General features: G+C 36.9%; 1 protein-coding gene across 4 annotated transcripts in view; it reads right to left on the bottom strand.

Moving 5' to 3' along the window:
- Positions 1-18,509, bottom strand: part of SEMA3D (semaphorin 3D) — a 148,483-nt gene that overhangs the window by 41,375 nt on the left and 88,599 nt on the right. For all 4 annotated transcript variants that reach the window (XM_083815281.1, XM_083815279.1, XM_083815280.1 and 1 more), the window contains 3 exons: positions 15,027-15,169; positions 897-1,011; positions 446-515 (listed from right to left, as the gene is read on the bottom strand). In XM_083815281.1, the coding sequence (XP_083671407.1) occupies positions 446-515; positions 897-1,011; positions 15,027-15,169 (328 nt within the window). The remainder of the gene's footprint in view (positions 1-445; positions 516-896; positions 1,012-15,026; positions 15,170-18,509) is intronic.

The raw sequence follows: 18,509 nt of genomic DNA, 5'->3' as shown, positions 1-18,509 counted from the left end.
TTATTTTTTTCCTAGGTATTTTTCTATAAATAAATAAATAAATAGATAAGAACTCACTTTCCCAAAGAACACCATCCCAGGTTGTTGAGTGGCATGTATTTCAGCTACTTCATGTGCTATGTCATTAATTGTGCTACATTCAATTCAATTCTAAATATTTTTTTGTGATTATATATTCTATGGAGCCACAGTAGTGGCTGCTTCTTAGTTAAGGAGTGTCTTGGCAATTTTTCTTTGTAATTGCACTGTGCAGTATATTACTTATCCTTATTATTTACACTTAATTCAAATGTTACAGAAACAAAATAATAATTTCCTTCCTGACAATATTACATAAAGCACCTCAATAAAATAAACAGCTGAGATATTCATTAAATAATTAATCTATCCCCAATTAAGGTCTTCTGCATTTGTTTCCAGAGGTAAACATATTCCTAATACGTACCTTGTTGTAGTGAAGACTCCATATACAAGAGGATTTCTCTCATCTCTGGTAGAAAGCAGGAATATATCTTCTGTAATGGGAACATATTTATTTATTTTTTATTAAACATCCATTGAATATTTCTACATTTATCAGTTATAATTTGAAGATTTGTAAAAATATAACAAATATTTATTTTTGTCTAATTTCTGCCACGTGAATTTGTACTAATCTTCTGACATTTGCCCATTTGCAGGTAGTGTGTTTTTTTATATAGAATTATAATATTATTATAATAAGTAATATACTTTCCATCTTGGGGAACTACTTGGAAATTTAGTAAAATCAGAATTAGATGTGGTACTTCTCTAAAAAGAAAAACAAAAACGACCAACCAACAAATAAACAAACAAACAAACAAAACCAAGCAAAGCTGATGACAAAATAAGCCATTAAAGATAACTCAACTTACGCAGCTCATCAAAATGTGTGTCTGCTCCTTCAGGACCAGGTATTGAGCACACAAGCCTGGCTTTCAGAAAAGTAGTCCACTTGTTTATTAGGCTCCGCTGACCTCCCATATCATTCTAGTAAAAAGAAAATGAAGACTAAATTACTAAAAAAATAAGAGCAGTTCTAACACATGATATGAAGTGCAGGACAACCTTTTTATAAGTAGCTAGAGTAGTCACTTCTCAGCTCAGCAATGAGCAATTAAAAACTCCTAATTATACCCAAATCTGTTTGCAATGTTCTCAGAACAGCTCCACAGCTGGAATGCTGTGAAGCATATGTTATATCATGTTATTTCTTGTTCTCTGTAATGCTAATTTTTGCAATCAATGGTTCTTCAAGAATTGTTTACAAACTCAAAAATAATACAGAACATTCTGGATAGATTTAAAAAGAGGAGAGGGAGAGGGAGAGGGAGAGGGAGAAAAAGAAAGGAAGAAAGGAAGAGAAAGGAAGAAAAAATATATTCATCATCTGTTCCTCTGTTCCAGAGATGTAAGTACTGTGTTGTTTTGTTTATATAGTACACAGATATATGCATTCCAGGGAAAAACAGTCATATTATTTCAATAATCTTTGTTATGGAAACATCATTTCTTTCTCCACAGAAAGGATTTTTTTTTCTTTAAATCTCTTTTACTATAGGTTTCCAAGATATGAGCACACTTGCCCAAATTCCCCTTAGTTAACAGAGAAAGAAAAACATCATAGAGGGTCACTTGAAAACTGAATTATCCTTCTGAAGAGTAGGTGTCCTTCTATTGATCCTATGATCCCACATGCTTCAGTTATGTAGGTGAAAGGATACACTAAAGGTACACTAATTCCATTTAGCTACATTTAAGAAATTAATATATTTCTAAAATATTTAGACATTTTCCATTTTTTTCTTTGAGGGAAATGGAATACTACGACAGAAGTTGTTCAAAATAATGAGCATTATGAGAAAGAATATGAAAAAAATGTAGTAATAGACTGTTAGAAAAAAAAAAGGAGAAGGAGTTGAGTGGGAGGAGTGGCACTTAGAAGAATGTTTTAAATTATAGGAAGCTCAATTTAAGTGTCTGTTTAGGAGCTTTTCTTCTTCCACTGAGCATATGAAGAATGGATTGAATGACATTTATCTGTCCTCTTTGGCTCCAAATAACTGATGTATTTAGGTTCTACATGCTATTTATGCCCCAGGTTTTTCAAACTGACATCTTTAAGGACAATGCTACTCCAGCAGGAACCATGAATTCAGTCCTTTAAGAGAAATGTTCTTATCACCAACAGTAGTCTCTTAGCTGTAGGAGATGCCTTTTTATTTTCATTTACAAACTTTGAAGCTTATTGGGCCTGTGCTGTAAAATTAAGCACGACAAATTTAGTCATAAATATTCGTCCCCTCTGGATTTATTAGGAGAAATCTTTCTCTCTCTCTCTCTCTCTCTCTCTCTCTCTCTTTCTTTCTTTCCTTCCTTCCTCTCTCTCTCTCTTTCTCTCTTTCGCTTTGTAACTATAAGGGTACTATGTAGTATTTCCAAGGACTGTATTTGGCCCTTCAGGGCTGTATCATAAATATTAAAGGCAATCAGAAAGATGGTTTAATGTGCTGAAATTCACCTCACAAGGAGTAACACTTCTCTGGTAATGTACTTCCTTTCCAGCTTCCTTTTTCATGCATTTGCTACTTTTAAATTGGTTAGCTCAGTTGGAAATTATTCTTGTTAATCTATCGCCTTTGGAACTCATGTTCTTACAAGAATTGCTACCTCCCCTCTTGATTTCCTGAAGTCCTGCCAAGCCTGGAGCTTTGCATCTAGCCAACAGATTTATTACAAAGGTGTCAAAATTAGCAGCCTTAAGCCAATAGGAAAAATAAGCTCTGCATGTGTGTGTTCTGTTCAAAGGCATGACAGATAAACTTTGTGGACTAATTAAAACCAAACAATTACGAAGATGCAAGAAAGAATCTTAAAAACCAAAAAGCTTTAAGCTTTTTCTTCCTCTGGCAATTCAGATTAGCTAAGCAATTCTCGCATTGCAGGGCATCCACTTAGGTTTCTGGTGGGTGGGGAACAGCATCACTAGCTCCTGAGATGTCTCTAAAAGCCTGGCTAGGATCAAGAAGAGGGGAGGAAGCAAGACATGATGAGGCTGCAGTGGGAAAAAAAAAAAAAAAATAAAAAAAATTGTCTTGCTCAGGCTCCTGCCATTGCAGGAGTTGAGCTCCTGCAAGAGATTGGAAAATACATTCTTGTATTTTACCACCCTCAAGATGTGATCCAACAGAACATTTTTGTAAATGCTTATTTTAAACGTATCAGTAGTTCCACTGAGTTCCTAGAGAGTAGTGTGAACCAAATCCTGTTCTTGAAGGAAGCAGTTTTAGCAAGTGCTATGTGCTTTAAAGTATAAGATTCCACTGAGTATAAGATATATCCGTATTTCCTCACTCTCAAGCCAGGACATGATGTTAACCATGTTACTTGAATTTAAAAGACATTAGTACAGACATTCACTAAGTGTGCCTTAAGTTTGAAGGATAGATCCAAATGGTGCCAATAATACTGCACTATATACAAAAGAGCAAGGGGAATTCAATGACCAGCCAGCACTTCATGATTTACTAAGTTTTTCTGAGGTCAGAGTGTTAAAAAAAATCATGCTGCAGAAATCAGAGACACAAAGGACCTTTCAGTGGTTTAAAAATTTGTACTTGTACTGACATACCCACCAACATGCTTCTTCCTACTGCTTTTGCTGAATATAGCAAAATGAACATTTTCTTAGAATTTTTTTCCTTTTTTAAACAATTTTGTTATTTTTTTTTTAGTTTGATTTACAGTCATATAATACTCTTCAACTCTTTGTGTCATCTCTGAATAATGCAATGTCTTTGTTTTCCTAAAACGTGCTCAAGATTCACTGTTGGATAAAGTGCAGGAATTGCCAAAGGCTGTGGCAGTTTTATCTACAGGTGGTGTTAGCTCAGCTCAAAGCACAGGGTTCAAAACCTATTAACAATTTAGGCATAGTTGCGCTCCTGGGCTCTCAAGTAGTAGTTGTCTGAGAAATCTCTGAACATCTCTAAGCTGTGAAGAAGGTGTCCCCCTCCTTTCCTAACAATATTTTATGGTTCATATTAGGTCAGACTATGAGATATGTCTCAAAGCTTCAGCTCATGGAGACATGTGATTATTCACCTTCAGACCACATTAGTACGAACTCATTAGCTTTGAATCGTATCTGCCTACTCTGCTACAGATTCCTTGGACCATCATAGTTCATTATTATTGGCCTCTGAAAGGTTGGACAGAAGACATACAGCCTGAAAATCTGTTTGAGACTGGGTTGGTATAAAATGAAGACAATAGTTAATATCAGTCTGCAATGAATCACTGATGTGTTCAAATACTGCAAGCTGGTTGTAAAGTACGGTATTTGTATAATAAGATATACAGGCTGGATAGTCAGTAGATAAGAAAAACTGGATAGAGAGCAAATCACCAAAGCAGAGACCAGTCAATGCATAAGTGTCCAGGAACAGGGTTTCAGCACAAAGTTTCCACATCCTAAATGACTGCTGGACCTATTTGCACCAAGCAAGGACTGGCCTCAACAATGACAGAAATGTGTGTTAAATTTGATTCATTGAAATTATTTCGGCCAAGAGATACTGATACTGAAGACAAAGAACAGTAAATATTTTAGGCAGATGAGACAAGACAAGAAAAATTTAAGTGCTGAGAGAAGTGGAAGGCAGAATGAACACGACCTTCATTCCCAAAACATTACTAATCTACTTGTAACAGATGAGCAGCCACAAGTATCTGAAATTTTATCTCCAAAAATATCACTTCTAAGCACACTGGATTAGCAGTGTTTACTATAAACTTTGTTACATTACAGATGAAGGCACTTAGGACTGCATATTTCTTTTTGAATATAAATAAAGCTTTAATTAGCACTTACTGCTTCGTAATCTCACAAACTGCAACAGATACCAACACTTCCGCCTGAAATACCTTCTTTTTAACAGGAAGAAGTGCCTGTAAAATCTCAGTTGCTGGTGTTTGCATGAGTTAGAGATTTAGATAATTGCCAACTAGAAGGTGGGCAGTTCAATCTGTCATGTGTTGAGGAAAGAATACCAAAAAGAACACAAAGACCTAAACACAGAAATTATCTAAAAAAGTGGGGAAGTAATCCAATGTGATTTTAATTGAAATAAATTAAAAATAAATTAAATATGTATTTTTAATTAAAAATACTTTTATTCTACAGAAATCTTCAAATTTTATCCTTTTGTTATGAGTTTATTCTAAACAAACAAACAAACAATTACTACCAAGCTATTGTAAGAATTTAAATATTTAATGCACAACTTCAATGAACCCAGGTTCACATGTAAGTATATGGTTTTCTGAAAGCAATAAAGAATGTTGTTTAAATAATAATGCAAAATAATGCAAAATTTGTGAAGTAAAATAAGATCGTATCAAATGTCTTCCTTTGGAGACTTCTATGCGAATCTCAACTTTGTGGCCTGTAATTTATGTACAGAAGAACAAAACAACTTGCTTTTCAAAAACTCTGATTTGTGATAAGTTACCAGCTTATTGTGAAAATAAAAAATATCAGACTATTGTCAATGAACAAATGATTTAAAAATCCACTTAAAAACTTTTGGTTGCTCCTATTTTCTGTTCTATTTTATCTTATATATAATATAAACGTAGCTTCTTTGAAATGCACAAATATATGTGTTGGCAGGAAAACAGATGGCAGCAAAGCTAAAGAACATCTGCATCATTGGGGTTTTAAATCTCTTATTTGTTTGTGAGTAACAGTGACAAATTGAACATTAGAACAAAAAGTGTAGTTTTCTGAAAATCAATCAACATCAAAGATGTCAAACACTGTGATTCATAAAACTTTAAAGACAGTAATTATCCTGAATAGTCATTTAAAAAAAAAAAAAAAGACAATGAGTGGAATTTCTAGAAGCAGGTTATTAATTAGAGCCAGTGGCAAGATGTGCAAAAGGACCATCCAAAGTGAATTCCTGGCCTCAGTAAAAGGAAATATTGGAGAACAGAGAGAAAAAGTGCTGAAACTGCAAAAGACCCTGGAGCCCTTCCCTTTTGGGCAGTCTAGCTAAGTTACAAAGCCACCAGAAAAAAATGCATTGCCCAGCAGCAAAATTGTACATTATGTGGAGGAGGGGAGGCGGGGGGGACATAAACAAGAAAAAAAAACACTTCTAGCAGACTTCAATTATGTTTATAAACAGTGTAACAGCCAGCAGTCTTATCAGTGGACTTCTGTCTTAAAATTTTTAGTTTTTCTTTTTTTTTGTTTAATTATTAGGTTTTATTTTCTGTATTCTGGGCCTATCCAACTCTGTCAGGTACTGGCATAACACAGGAAAGTAAGACTTCCTTCTTCATGAATTTAGGTTGAAAAGTTCTGGTCTAAACCATTCTGATGTCAGAGAAAAGATTCCTCCCATGATTTCAGCAGGCTATGGTTCAGGTCCAAAACCATCAAGCAATCCATGAAGTCTGACTGAGAGAGAATAAAAATACACTTGCAATATAAACAAGAGAAAGGAGGTGCATGCAATTTAGATCTGTGACTGCTATGGATACCTAGAGTAAACTTGGAAAGTCAGTTCATCTCTATGTGCACAGTTCCCATCTGCAAGTGAGAGTGGTGACTATTTAGTAGTTCTGCTGTTTATATGAGATGACCAGATCTTTCACAGGGAAAGCTTCTTATTACAGGATTGCATATTGCTTCATATAAGACACCAACCCATCTGGACACAGTGGATATTGCTAGTTTATAGTGTTTCTGCTGCTTGAGCTAGTTGATCCAAAGATCGTGACGTGTGCAGGACTCGGCCTCGTGCATAACGTGCTTCGTCACAGAGACATCCCTTGCAGAGTCTGGCCTGGCAGAATGGAATAAATGCTTCAGCCTACAGACTGTGCATTATAAGGTCTCTACCACTGCAGTAGCATCTGCATAAAATCAGACACGAGAACTAAAGATGTGAATGTGCATGGACCACTGATAGGAAGAGCCTGAGTCACACATCACCTCAACAAGAAAGCCTAGAATAAATTTAGCCTTCCTGCTTACCAGGGTTATACATCAGCTGGATAGCTCTACGGTGCTCCTCAGACTGTCTCAGAGAGCAGACTAACTGCCTCTTATCACCTCCAACAGCATATTCAGAAGTTCCTCTAGATTTGTGTGGCTTGGCCATTAAGCTTTCCCCTAGGCAAACCTGTTTACAGAGAATCCTCTTATAATAATTTTCCATATTTTTCTGGAGAGTTGAATACCATCACCTCTTGAAACAGACAACCCATAATTCGAGATTACAGATGTGCAAAACCCCAGACTGCTTTTTGGTCCCTGGGAGCTGACAGTCTTGAGCACCTTTCTGAAATCATACCCCCTCACAGTCCAGAGCCTAATGCATACCTTGTCCTGGCTGCCTGCTTACTGTCCCTATCTTGAGACAGTGCCATTGTGTCAGGCACTTTGACTAAATGGTCCTCAGCATTAGTGCAGCAGATTCACTGCCCTCATACCTTTGTACTGTCTGGCTTCATTCCCTTAGTGTAATCCACACTGCTTGGTGCAAAAGGAATTGGAGAGGTTAACTAGAATCTTCTATAGACTAAGATTATAGCTTGTGGATCAAATCATTTGTTGTGTGCTGTGCACGTACAAAGTTGATTGCACAACCAAGGTCAAATATAGATATTAAAACCAAAACAAACAGAAAAGATAAACATTTGCCTCAACCTCTGCCCTATCTAGACAGCAGACTTAAGACAGGAGGGGCACACATCTCTATTACCAGACGCATGCAGGAGTGCTGTGGTTAGTGGAATGCTTGTTTTTGACCTTCCTGGCTGAAATGAGTAAATGCCTAGAAGGACTGAATGAAGGAAGCCTTTGGCTTGAAACCAGGGTGAAACTCAGGTAGCTGAATCTATGGCAAAATTACCAAGTCCATTGATCACACAACCCATCACTGGAAAGCTGACATGAAACCTATGGGTAAGGATGCCACTCTGGGCATTCACATCTTTCTAGGCATTAAGACAAGTGGAAAGAGGGTCGTTACTGCAACTGAAAACCATAGCTCAAACTACGAGACTATAGGCCACTTCTGTGTGAAAATGCCTTCTGTCGGAATGATGGGTGTAAGAAACTATATTGTAGCTTTGAGTTCCTGCTCGTCAAGTGGATTTGCTGTTATTTCATTCAGAATGGTAATGTACTCATATTAAGCATACATAATTGTTTGGTTCACTATGGAAAATGTTGATTTTTATTTTGGAAAGTGTTTAAACATCACACTCAGACGTTTCTACTGAATTAACTTTGGATGGGATCCAAATTGGAAAATCTAACCAGCAAAGAGAACTTCTGGATGGTTGCTAAGCATATGGGGGCGGGGGTGGGGGGTGGGGTGGGTGGAGACAGAAACTAACAGGTTAAGATAAAGAGAGAGGGAGAGAGAGAACATGTCTGAATGTGATTTGGGACAAATGAAATAATAAAATGAAGCTTTTTAAGCTTTGAAGTGATAAAGTACCATTATACTGCAGGGTCATTCAGTAACCCTGCTGAAATTACCTCCAACAGGTCTGACAATATTAAGAACAGAACTGTTCAAAGGCTGACACAAAATAGATGCATGTCATTAGGCTGTTCACTTTAACTTCAGTGGAAATTTGAATTGAGCAAAAGATGATGGCTCAACCAAACAAAAATGTTAATTAACTCACAGGAAAATCTACCTTAAATTTTGGGTATAATCTGTTTGCGGTTTATTCCAGTGTTTGACTTGCCTTTACCTGTTTTTTATCTGTAGTTTCATATATACTTATTATAAATTACATGCTATAAATACATAAAAGGATATAAAATGACAGGTGAGAAAAAAAAACACTACAAAAACTTCAACTTACGATATCTACCATTTTGATTATGAAGCCACAGGCAAGACAAGTGGTTAGAAGGATCACGCAATTAGTGTCATATAGAAGGGCTGAATTTATATGTTTGAGTGCATTAAGAGCACTGTGAAATCTTATACAGAAGTATCATAAAACAGTGTGAGGCAGTACTAGGTTAAACTGGTTTCTGTCTGAACAAATAGGCCTGAATTTGCCATAAAATTTCACATTCTTAAATAGGAATGTTTTGAATTTCACATCCTCAGGACCCAGTATGCCAAAGCTCCCTTTATGATTAGTGGAAAATATGGCCTTCAAAGAACGATTTGGATTGAAGATGCAAGGTGCTGCATCTTCCTTTAAAAAAAAAAGTCATCTGCATTTACCAACTGAGGTGGATGCCTGGTAATTACTTTCTTAGCTTTGACACTGTCAAGTGCCTAAAGCCACTAATGCAGGCCAGTGTGATCTCAGTATACACAACCACAGATATAGAGCTGGAAAAGCAGATGAACAAAACAAAGGTAGGTCAACATCTTACAGATCTCTTTAGATTTCAGCACTAGTCAATAAACATCAGTAAAGCCTGAACAGTAAACCATGAAGAGTACATCCTCATGTTAATGGTACCGAAAGAAAAAAATCAGAGAGCTAATTTTGTCACATTAGAAAACTTCCAAAATTTACTGTCTTAAAGAAATACAAAAGTCTGAATCAAAGCACTCTGAACTCCGGGATTTTGGATTATGCATTGGTACATCACTCCAATTAACTCTGCAAGTTCCTCACTTCTGAGCTGCTGGGTTGTCAAAAACATGTTCTGGCAATGAGTGTCTCAGGCAACTGAGATGATTTCCAGAGTTTGCTTCAGAGGTTGTGCAGCTGCATTTCCATAATCCAGCTTTTAAAGCACTATCTTGACACTGCAATTTCTTTTTCATTTTCCCTGAGGCTCAGTAAAATTCAGTCACACCTCTTTATATATAAGCATAACTTACATATTTTTGCTTCATCTGCAAATCATGACACACCCCCAAACAAAACAAAACAAAAAAACAAACTCCAATTACATTGTTGAAATGCACCCATGAGAGACAAAAACACCAAACTTCCTATACTGTGCCTGTACCCTTGCCAATAAGGAAAGCTGGACCAAAAGACCTGTCAAAGCCTGGTGTTTTATCTCATAATTCATCACAGTTAGAAAACAAATATTGTATGGAGCTGGGCTGTCTCCAACACACCAGCCCTTAAAATGAAATCATCTTGATGAGCATCTGCTTTTCTACAATATTTGAAAACTTTCAGACAGCATATAACATTAAAATGTCAAACTTGGAAGTCCAGGAGGAGTTGGCTGCTGAAGGATCCACAGCTGCAAAGATGCCCAGCTGGCAAACAAGGGCCAAAGTTTTTCTATGGATGACTTTTTCTAAATGGTTTTAATCATGATCACAGAGATTTCAATAAATAAATAAATATACAAACCACTACCTTTGGTTAGCATTGTGGCTAGGCAATATTATGGTGACGAAGAAAGTATGTAAGCATGTAATACGCAGTAAGTTAAATCTAGTCTGGAATGAGTTGCCTGCAGAACTGGAAGCAGGATAGTTACACGAGCATGGTGGTGAGCCCAGACTAATTAACCCTGCTGAGAACACGTTAACATGGCTATTTCGCTTCCGGGATCCTAGCTAATATTGCTGAATGGTAAAGCATTACACTATGTGGACAACTCAAATGTTTTGTGGAGAGAGATCAATTATCTACACAGTGATGCATTACATGATATAGAAATACAAAGAATGTTAATGACCCAGTTACCTCTAGTCACAGTAAAGGCATGGCTAGACTATTTCCAGGACAAGAAAAACACCTCCCAACTTTTGCACGCCAGCAGTCCCACAGCAGAGTGCACTGGAGACCCTATACTCAGGCTCGGGGTGGAATAGCTCCCTGCTGCCACTCCAGGAATACAAATTGCCTTAAACACCAGACGGGAGGCAAGGTCATGGCCTTGAACTCTGCTCGTGTTCATGGCTTTGGAAATAAATCACATTACCCTAAGGTGGAATGCAGGGTGTGTCCCGCACTCTCGACTCAGGAGTGCTTAAAATGATTACATTCCAGTGCCTTTAGAAAGTACAGTTTAACCAAGAGGGCTGTGCCTAATTGGTATATTCTCATCCCCAGGTACAGCTGGGTATATATGAGGGTGGAATGGCATAACAGCCACCAACCCACACCCCCTCAAAAAAAAAAAAAAAAAGGACAAAGAGCTCACTTGTTCCCACTAGAACAAAGGACACTTCTGGATGCTGAACACTTTGGGAAATATGAAAACAGCATCAGGGGCTAAAGTCTTATTTCTTGGCAGTTGAGGTCTCCTGGAAATCAGACTCTGAGACTGCATGCACTAATTTTTGCAATACATCACCAAAGCCATTACAGAGAAGCTTATAACACAGCAAATACATAGTGCTGTAATAATAAACAGGATTTTCATACTGCAGCAGACAAACTACCACTTTTGGCTAATTTCCACTCCATTCCAATAGAATGAGGTTTTAACTATGAAAAAAATGTGATGTTATAGAGAAAACAAACAAAAACCCCAACAACCTTCTTCCTTATCCAAAACATTTCTGTGGGCTTCTGCAAGCTAGGATTTTTATTCCTCACTTTGAGTGGGGAAAAATAGGAGAGAAACCTTTTCTAGGGTTAGATTTGTGCATATGTGAGGTTGTCCTTAAATGCAATTACAATTCTGTAATTATTTTGTGGTGGACATGTATACAAAAATGTAGCTGACTTGTTATTTGCAAAGGGCACAGTGCAGAGATGCTGCATTTTGTTTTCAAAATCAGACTCGGTGTGTAATGACTGTGTCATGTCTTTGGCTAATGCAAGCTGGTTCTGCAGTGTGGGCTTGAAGAGAGTGGAGCTGTAACAGCTTAATCGTGTGTTTCTAGAAATATATGGACCCATGCTTTTAAGATGTTAAGGTTTGTATGATGCATGTAATATGTACAAGTGTACTTGTATGTTTAAAAAAAACGGATACATATCACTGGCAAATATTTAATAGTAATTCTCTCTTCACTTATGACCGTTCTTGAAAAGAAAGCAAATAACCCAACACATTACTCTTTACATAAGGAGAAACATACTATAAGTAGTAGCAGGTATTATGGATAGGACAATGCTACTTTTCCACCTCCCTCAAACCAAAAATAGGAAATGCCATTTGCCATGATAAATTACACAACTGGCTCTGAAAGTGACTGTTGAAAACACTTCCTCCCAATTCATACTGATATCCCCTGGTGATCTACAGAATGCAGATGACGCAAACCTAAATTAGTGCTATTTACTGCTATAGTGGCTGTGTTATTACAACGCAAGTTCGAGACGGTAAGTATAAGTACGGTCTTATGAACAGGACAAGTGACAGCTGTTTGACTCTGGGCAAAGAGCTGCCAGTGAGAGCATTGTAATCTTCTGGGTGTGTAAGTAGCTGGGAAAAGGGAATGCTTTCCAGAGAAGATTTTCCCTAAGGGGAAAATCAGTGAGAGACCATATTGTTGAGTCACTGAAAATTAGCCAAAGAATAGGCTGCATTGACTAACCTCCTTATTAAAAACAAAGCCTATTCTAATTTCAGCATGTGTCTCTGCCGTTAATGTACAGGAGCCCTAAGGCACAGTGAGGTAGACAGCAACTGAGCTCTAGTAGAAAGAAATTGGGATTACACCAAGCAAATGATTTCAAAAATTGCTGACCTCCTCCCATCCACTGTTACTCCATGCTTGCTGATGAAAGAAAGCAAAGGTTTAACTTTATGCAGTACAGGTCACATTTAGGAGACAGTGCAAGCAGAAATTGTTGTTTTATCCATCATTTTAACCAAAGACATGGATCCCATACTGGAGAGAACTAACCATAACAGAGGTGTTACAGCAGACCACAGATCCAGAGGATCTTAGTCTGTAAATAGAGGAGTTTATTTGCGCATTTTAACTTATATTAAATATAATAATTCTACCTGTATTTTAATAATTTTCACTATTTGCAAGATAATGAAGACAGTCATACAAAAATGCACGAGTATAAACTATCAAGAGAATTCTGAATCCATCGGGAAGCACTCAATAAGGAAGACAGTATAAAACATTAATAATAGCATTAATAATAATCACCTTACTTACCAGTTTCTGTTGTGTTGGTTTGACTATTAAAAATAAAATTCAAAACAATTTATTTCCACTTAACATGATTACCCTACAAATTCAGTCTCATTCAAGGTATGATTACACACAGTTGCTAGGATCTCCTTGCAATACTTTTGCTTTTATTATGATACCTTATCAGCTTATTCTCTAGGTATAGGATGTTGGACATCTCTAGCTAATATATCTTAGTTTAATATAATCTCCCATGTGCCTTGACTTGAAAATTGTTGTATACCAATTTTTCCTAATGCATTAAGTGCTTTCTCATAATCAGCAAATGCCATGTCTAGTTGCAAATCATGTGTGTTTGCATTTCCATTCTGCCATTAATCACACCACTGTGAAATACCCAACTACAGATTATCCATTCTTTCGTCTGGCTAAAAACCTACTAGAGAACTGATTTATGAATGAGGTGGTTTTTACTGTTTTCTTAACATTTTAGGTCAAGGACAGAAGTGTGAAATGGCTGTGGTCACTGAAATCTCAGTTGTTAGGAGTTTGCTGGTCTGCAGAACAGTCGTAGATTTATGCATTCATGCACATGTATCTGCTCTTTGTTTTCAGTGTGTGTCCATTAGCTTTCTGTGTGCCTTTCTGCTAGATGTATCTTACTGCAAATCACAAACTCTTTTGTTTCTTCACTAGTTTTCAAGTTTCTCCTTAAGAAGATTATTTTCACTGCCAGAGGAGTTGCTTTGCTCAGAAAATGCAAGTAAATGAAAACAACTGAACAAAATATCACAGAAATGTACGTACTTAATGTGCTTGCTATAATAGTGTTGCTGATACCTAGTTAGGCACATGAGAAACATTTGCTCAGAGTTTATTTTTATTAATATGAAGACAACTTTAAAGTCCCATTTTCTGACTTTTGCCAGCAATTCTTGTGCACCTGGATTCACTAAAAGACTTAAGAACAGGATGGGAGCATCTACTCTGACTGCATCTCTTCCTAAAATATTATGTGATAAAGGAGAGGGTAGACAGTATGTCTGTCACAGAAGTCAATCGACCTTTCCACTATAACGGGAAGAACACATTAGCAAAACCAGCAGGCTGTTCAACCGCAAACTATTTACTGCCTTCATATGACAGGAATTGGTTTATCTTCTCATTACAGTTTGAAGAGGCTTCTTCCCTTGACAAAGATGCTTATTCAGAAAGAGTGCAGCTCATGAAAATCTACATTATGCGTACCATAAGGGGAGAAATCTTTCATAAGGGGCAAAAACAAACATAATGATTGAGAAAGTGAAGAGAATAATCTCTCAAAGCAATTCAGGCACCAACTAAACGAGACTTCTTACACTGCAGCACAGTCAGTTCCTGGGTCGTGCTTGTAAACAGGTCAAAGACAGCACTTCACAAGAAAGAAAACCTCCAGGTGGGTGTGGATGTAGCTCAGAAACTGCATTTTTTTAACCAGTCCCACCCAAACTGATTATCAGGAATGCTTAGAAACAAACGAATGACCTCAGCTCTCAGTAATGCCCACAGACGATGTACTGATCTATGTTGAAAAGATGGGTTTGTATATCCCTCCATTCACTGAGCACTTTTCACAAAAATCCAAATACCTTGCCATTGTGTACACAACATCAAGTCAATCCTCAATGAAAGCTTATGAAACTGAGGTCACTGTTGCATATCTGAAGGTCAATACATCATCGTTTAGACAAAGGATTTTCATTTATAAGCATATTAGCTTTTATAAAATATATGCAGTCAATATTAAGTATTTTTCAGATGAGTACATGTCAAACAGCAGTAGCATTGTACTGAAAAATTTCAGGATAGCTCAAACCAATTTTTTTATTTTTCTCTTTTTCTTTTTCAAACAATGTACATTGTTTTAAATAGTGTAAAAGACAGAGCCCTCACCTTACAAACTCTTCCAACTCGAGAAAGAATTGTCTTGTCAGATGTGCCACTATCTTGCGATATTTCTCGGAAAAAGAAGTAGATTTTGTCATCATCTGGGTTATAGGTATCTGGGATGGGAAAAGTTCCAATGAACTTTGCTCCTAGAAGTTCCCAAAAAAAAAAGATTTTATAAATATGAAGAAAAGTCCTGTTATTAAAATTCTTCTTCAATATCTACATTTATGTTGCATCTTTCAGTGAAAGAAATATATCACTATATAGACACACAGTGGCAAGTTTGTTATAAGCTCTGAGAGAAAACCAGCAGGGATTCTGAAATATTTACTCTTGGTGTGATGTTTTTATGTATGCAATTTACTACCACTTACATAAATATGCAGCATCGGGTATCATTTCTTGTTTGAAAGGAAGCAAAGTCTGCCATATCACTCTCATTCTCAACCACCAACATCAAGCTAAGTGTTTTTTCCCAAATTCCGTGGTAGAATTTACTTAATTTAATTACACATTTCAGTAGTTATGAGTATAGAAATACACTACTGTTTACTAGAGATAGCTTGCAAATGAATGAAAGAACTTTGATTGATCCACAGGATTAAAAATTCAAACATAAATGACATCTTTCCCGAGTTAAAAGTTTCCTACATATCTGTGCTTTAACAATCCTACTATCTATATCTACAAAATCCAACACAGTACCTTGCTGAGATTAGGTTAGCAAACGTTAGCACACCAAACTCCACAACTCCAATTAGTTTTAAGGAGATAGTTCCTTGTTTTGCACCAAAACATGTTAGCTATATCAACCTGGGAACAAGTTGCCCAGAGAGGCTGTAGAATCTCCCTCCTTGGAGATTTCCAAAAGCCAAAGGACATGGTCTTGAGCAACCTGCTCTGGGTATCCTGGATTGAGGACCAGATGGCCCCCAGAGGTCCCTTCCAACCTCAGCCAGGCTGATTCTGAAACATTCTGTTTGGGTTATTTTGCTTTTTGCAAGGAGTGCTATGGCAGTTGTATTACTTCTGGTCTCTTACAAAGAAAACCTGGCTATCTCTGTCTGCATCTCACTGGGCCAATAACTTCATCCATATTCTTGACTGTCTTATTCAGATCTCATGTTCATGTTATCTTCTTCTGTTCTTCCTGTTCACCGTTTTTATTTTTTTTCTTTACATACTACAATCAGAAATTAAACAAATTCCATAGACTCCAGACTGCAACAGAGCAGGCAACCACACTGCCTTGCACAAGTCAGCCAGATACTTTGGGAAGTGATTTTTTTAAAGACATTCCCCAGTGTGCAACAATAGATGAGCTCTTTTGAGGGCCCATGGAGCAATGATATTTTTCTTTAAACAGAAGTGCTTACGCAAATACAGTGCAAAGAGACCCTTGACTCTGAAATACATTATTTCAGTAATAAAACACATGGTCTTTGTCCCAGGTAAGGCTGCAGTGAAAGGTAGTAAGGGGTATGGCATAAGATGGCAGAGCAAACAGAGCACATTGGTGATTTGTGGGAAATACTATTAATAGCTTTTATTGTATCTTTATGTCTTTATTGTATCTTTATGTCTTTACTTTTTTTTTTTTTTTCTAATGATTATTACTTCATATTCACCTCAAGGAGTTTACACAATGTACTTTATGGTACACAGAGAACAAAAATAGGGTCCTTGATTCAAAGGTTCACAAAGACTTGAGACAAAATGTTCAAGGGCTGCTTAATATGCACCTTCATAACAGAAGAGTAAATTTATTGGTCAAAACTGCCACAAATTGCCTCTTCCATTTTAAACCTTTCTGACACTACAGAATGGCACCAACAGAAAAATGAAATGATGAAGACGTCAGGTCCAACAAATTTAAGCGAGGATTTCAAAATGAGTCTAAAGCAAATATTCAGTTACTCCTCAGGGCCTTTAAAGCCACTTTGAAGATTAGATCTCTAAGCATGAATAAATACATAATGACTTCCAATATGGCTTCTATAGTATGGAGTTTATTAAACAACCAATAAATAAAGAAATCTGTGAAATACGTCTGTAGCATTCTTTTGAATTTCATATAAATTTATTTTATTATTTTTTTTGAATCCACATTCACCAAACAAAACCCTGAATATATGGTCTTTTAAAAATAAATTTCATTGCTTTACTTGGCAAGCCAAATGCAAAAACAAATGTCTCAATACCAATTCCTGGAATAGATTTTGAAGAATCTCTAACAAATTAAAGGAACACAAATATTTAATGATTTTAAATCACAATGGAGAACACTGATCTTGAAAATAAAATCCAAACAAAAATACACCATAAAAGATATGAAGAATGAGAGATTGAAAACAATTTAATAAAAGAGATCATGAACTGAAAAGCACATTGTGTTCTGCAAATGAAATCTTTGTCTCATCTCTTGTAATCATTCCATAACGTAGAAAAGCAAGTTCAAATCAATTGTGAATTGGGTTTTTGGATTCTTTGCATGGGAAATAAATTATATGATGATCATTTTAAACCAGTGTTTGTTTTCCCATACACACCACTGTCCTCCCTTAATTACTTCAATAGAAAGTTTTCCCACATATTAATTTCATAGTTAGACTGTATGCAACAGAACAGGGAATTAAAGGCATCAGGAGCTCTGAGAAAGAAGCTACCAGAGGTTCAGGTATTGCTCGTGCTTTTTTTAAACATGTTCCTGTGGTCTAGTAGGAATAGTTACTACACCTGATCCTTTACTGCTGCTTCCCAGGGGTGGTCATGTTTGCTTTAGGTTACCTGCCTTCTATTTTCACCCTTCTAAAGCAAGCACTAGTTTTAGCCAGGACAACCTCTCATGCATTAATAATGCTTCCAGAGAAAATTATTAAATCCAGAAAAAGAGGACAGCAAATGCGTAGCAAATCCTAGAACAAAGAAATGAAAAGGCAAACCAAAACAGCTGGACACTTTCTGCAGCAGCTCTTTGTATCTGGGCTGCCAGAAATATGGGGCATGATAAGATACAAAGGACAGTGCTCACCTCATTTACCTTCAACCATCAACCATCCAGTAGTCAAGCTCCTAACCTACACTCATCCAGGTCCTCTCTCAGAGAGGGACTGATAGGGGAAAGAAAGAAAGTGACGATAAATAATCCTATTTTAAGACAGATTCCTACAATAGGTGGGGTGAGTCACCCCGTGGAAGTGTCACATCTCTCTGTAAATTACAGGCAGAGACAACTGAAATGGCTGAGCTCAGAGAGGATGCTAACTTTTGCCTTTTAAAGCTCAGTGAGCTGAATCCCATCCAAAACATGCAGGATATAAAGAAGTTATTGCCTGTAAGTATCTGTCCCTGGCAAAGATGACTAAACTGAAATGAAAACAAACAAACAAACCCCCCAAACCAAAAAAAGATTCATGTATGCAGGGAAACACTCATCCTAACTCTGACTTTAACTTCCTATAAAGGAGGGAGGAATGTGCAGCTGTT

The sequence above is a fragment of the Anser anser genome, assembly GCF_964211835.1.
Source record: "Anser anser genome assembly, chromosome: 1".
Lineage (NCBI taxonomy): Eukaryota > Metazoa > Chordata > Aves > Anseriformes > Anatidae > Anser > Anser anser.
Note: the sequence above shows the minus strand (reverse complement) of the source record. Positions and strands in the feature narration are given on the sequence as shown.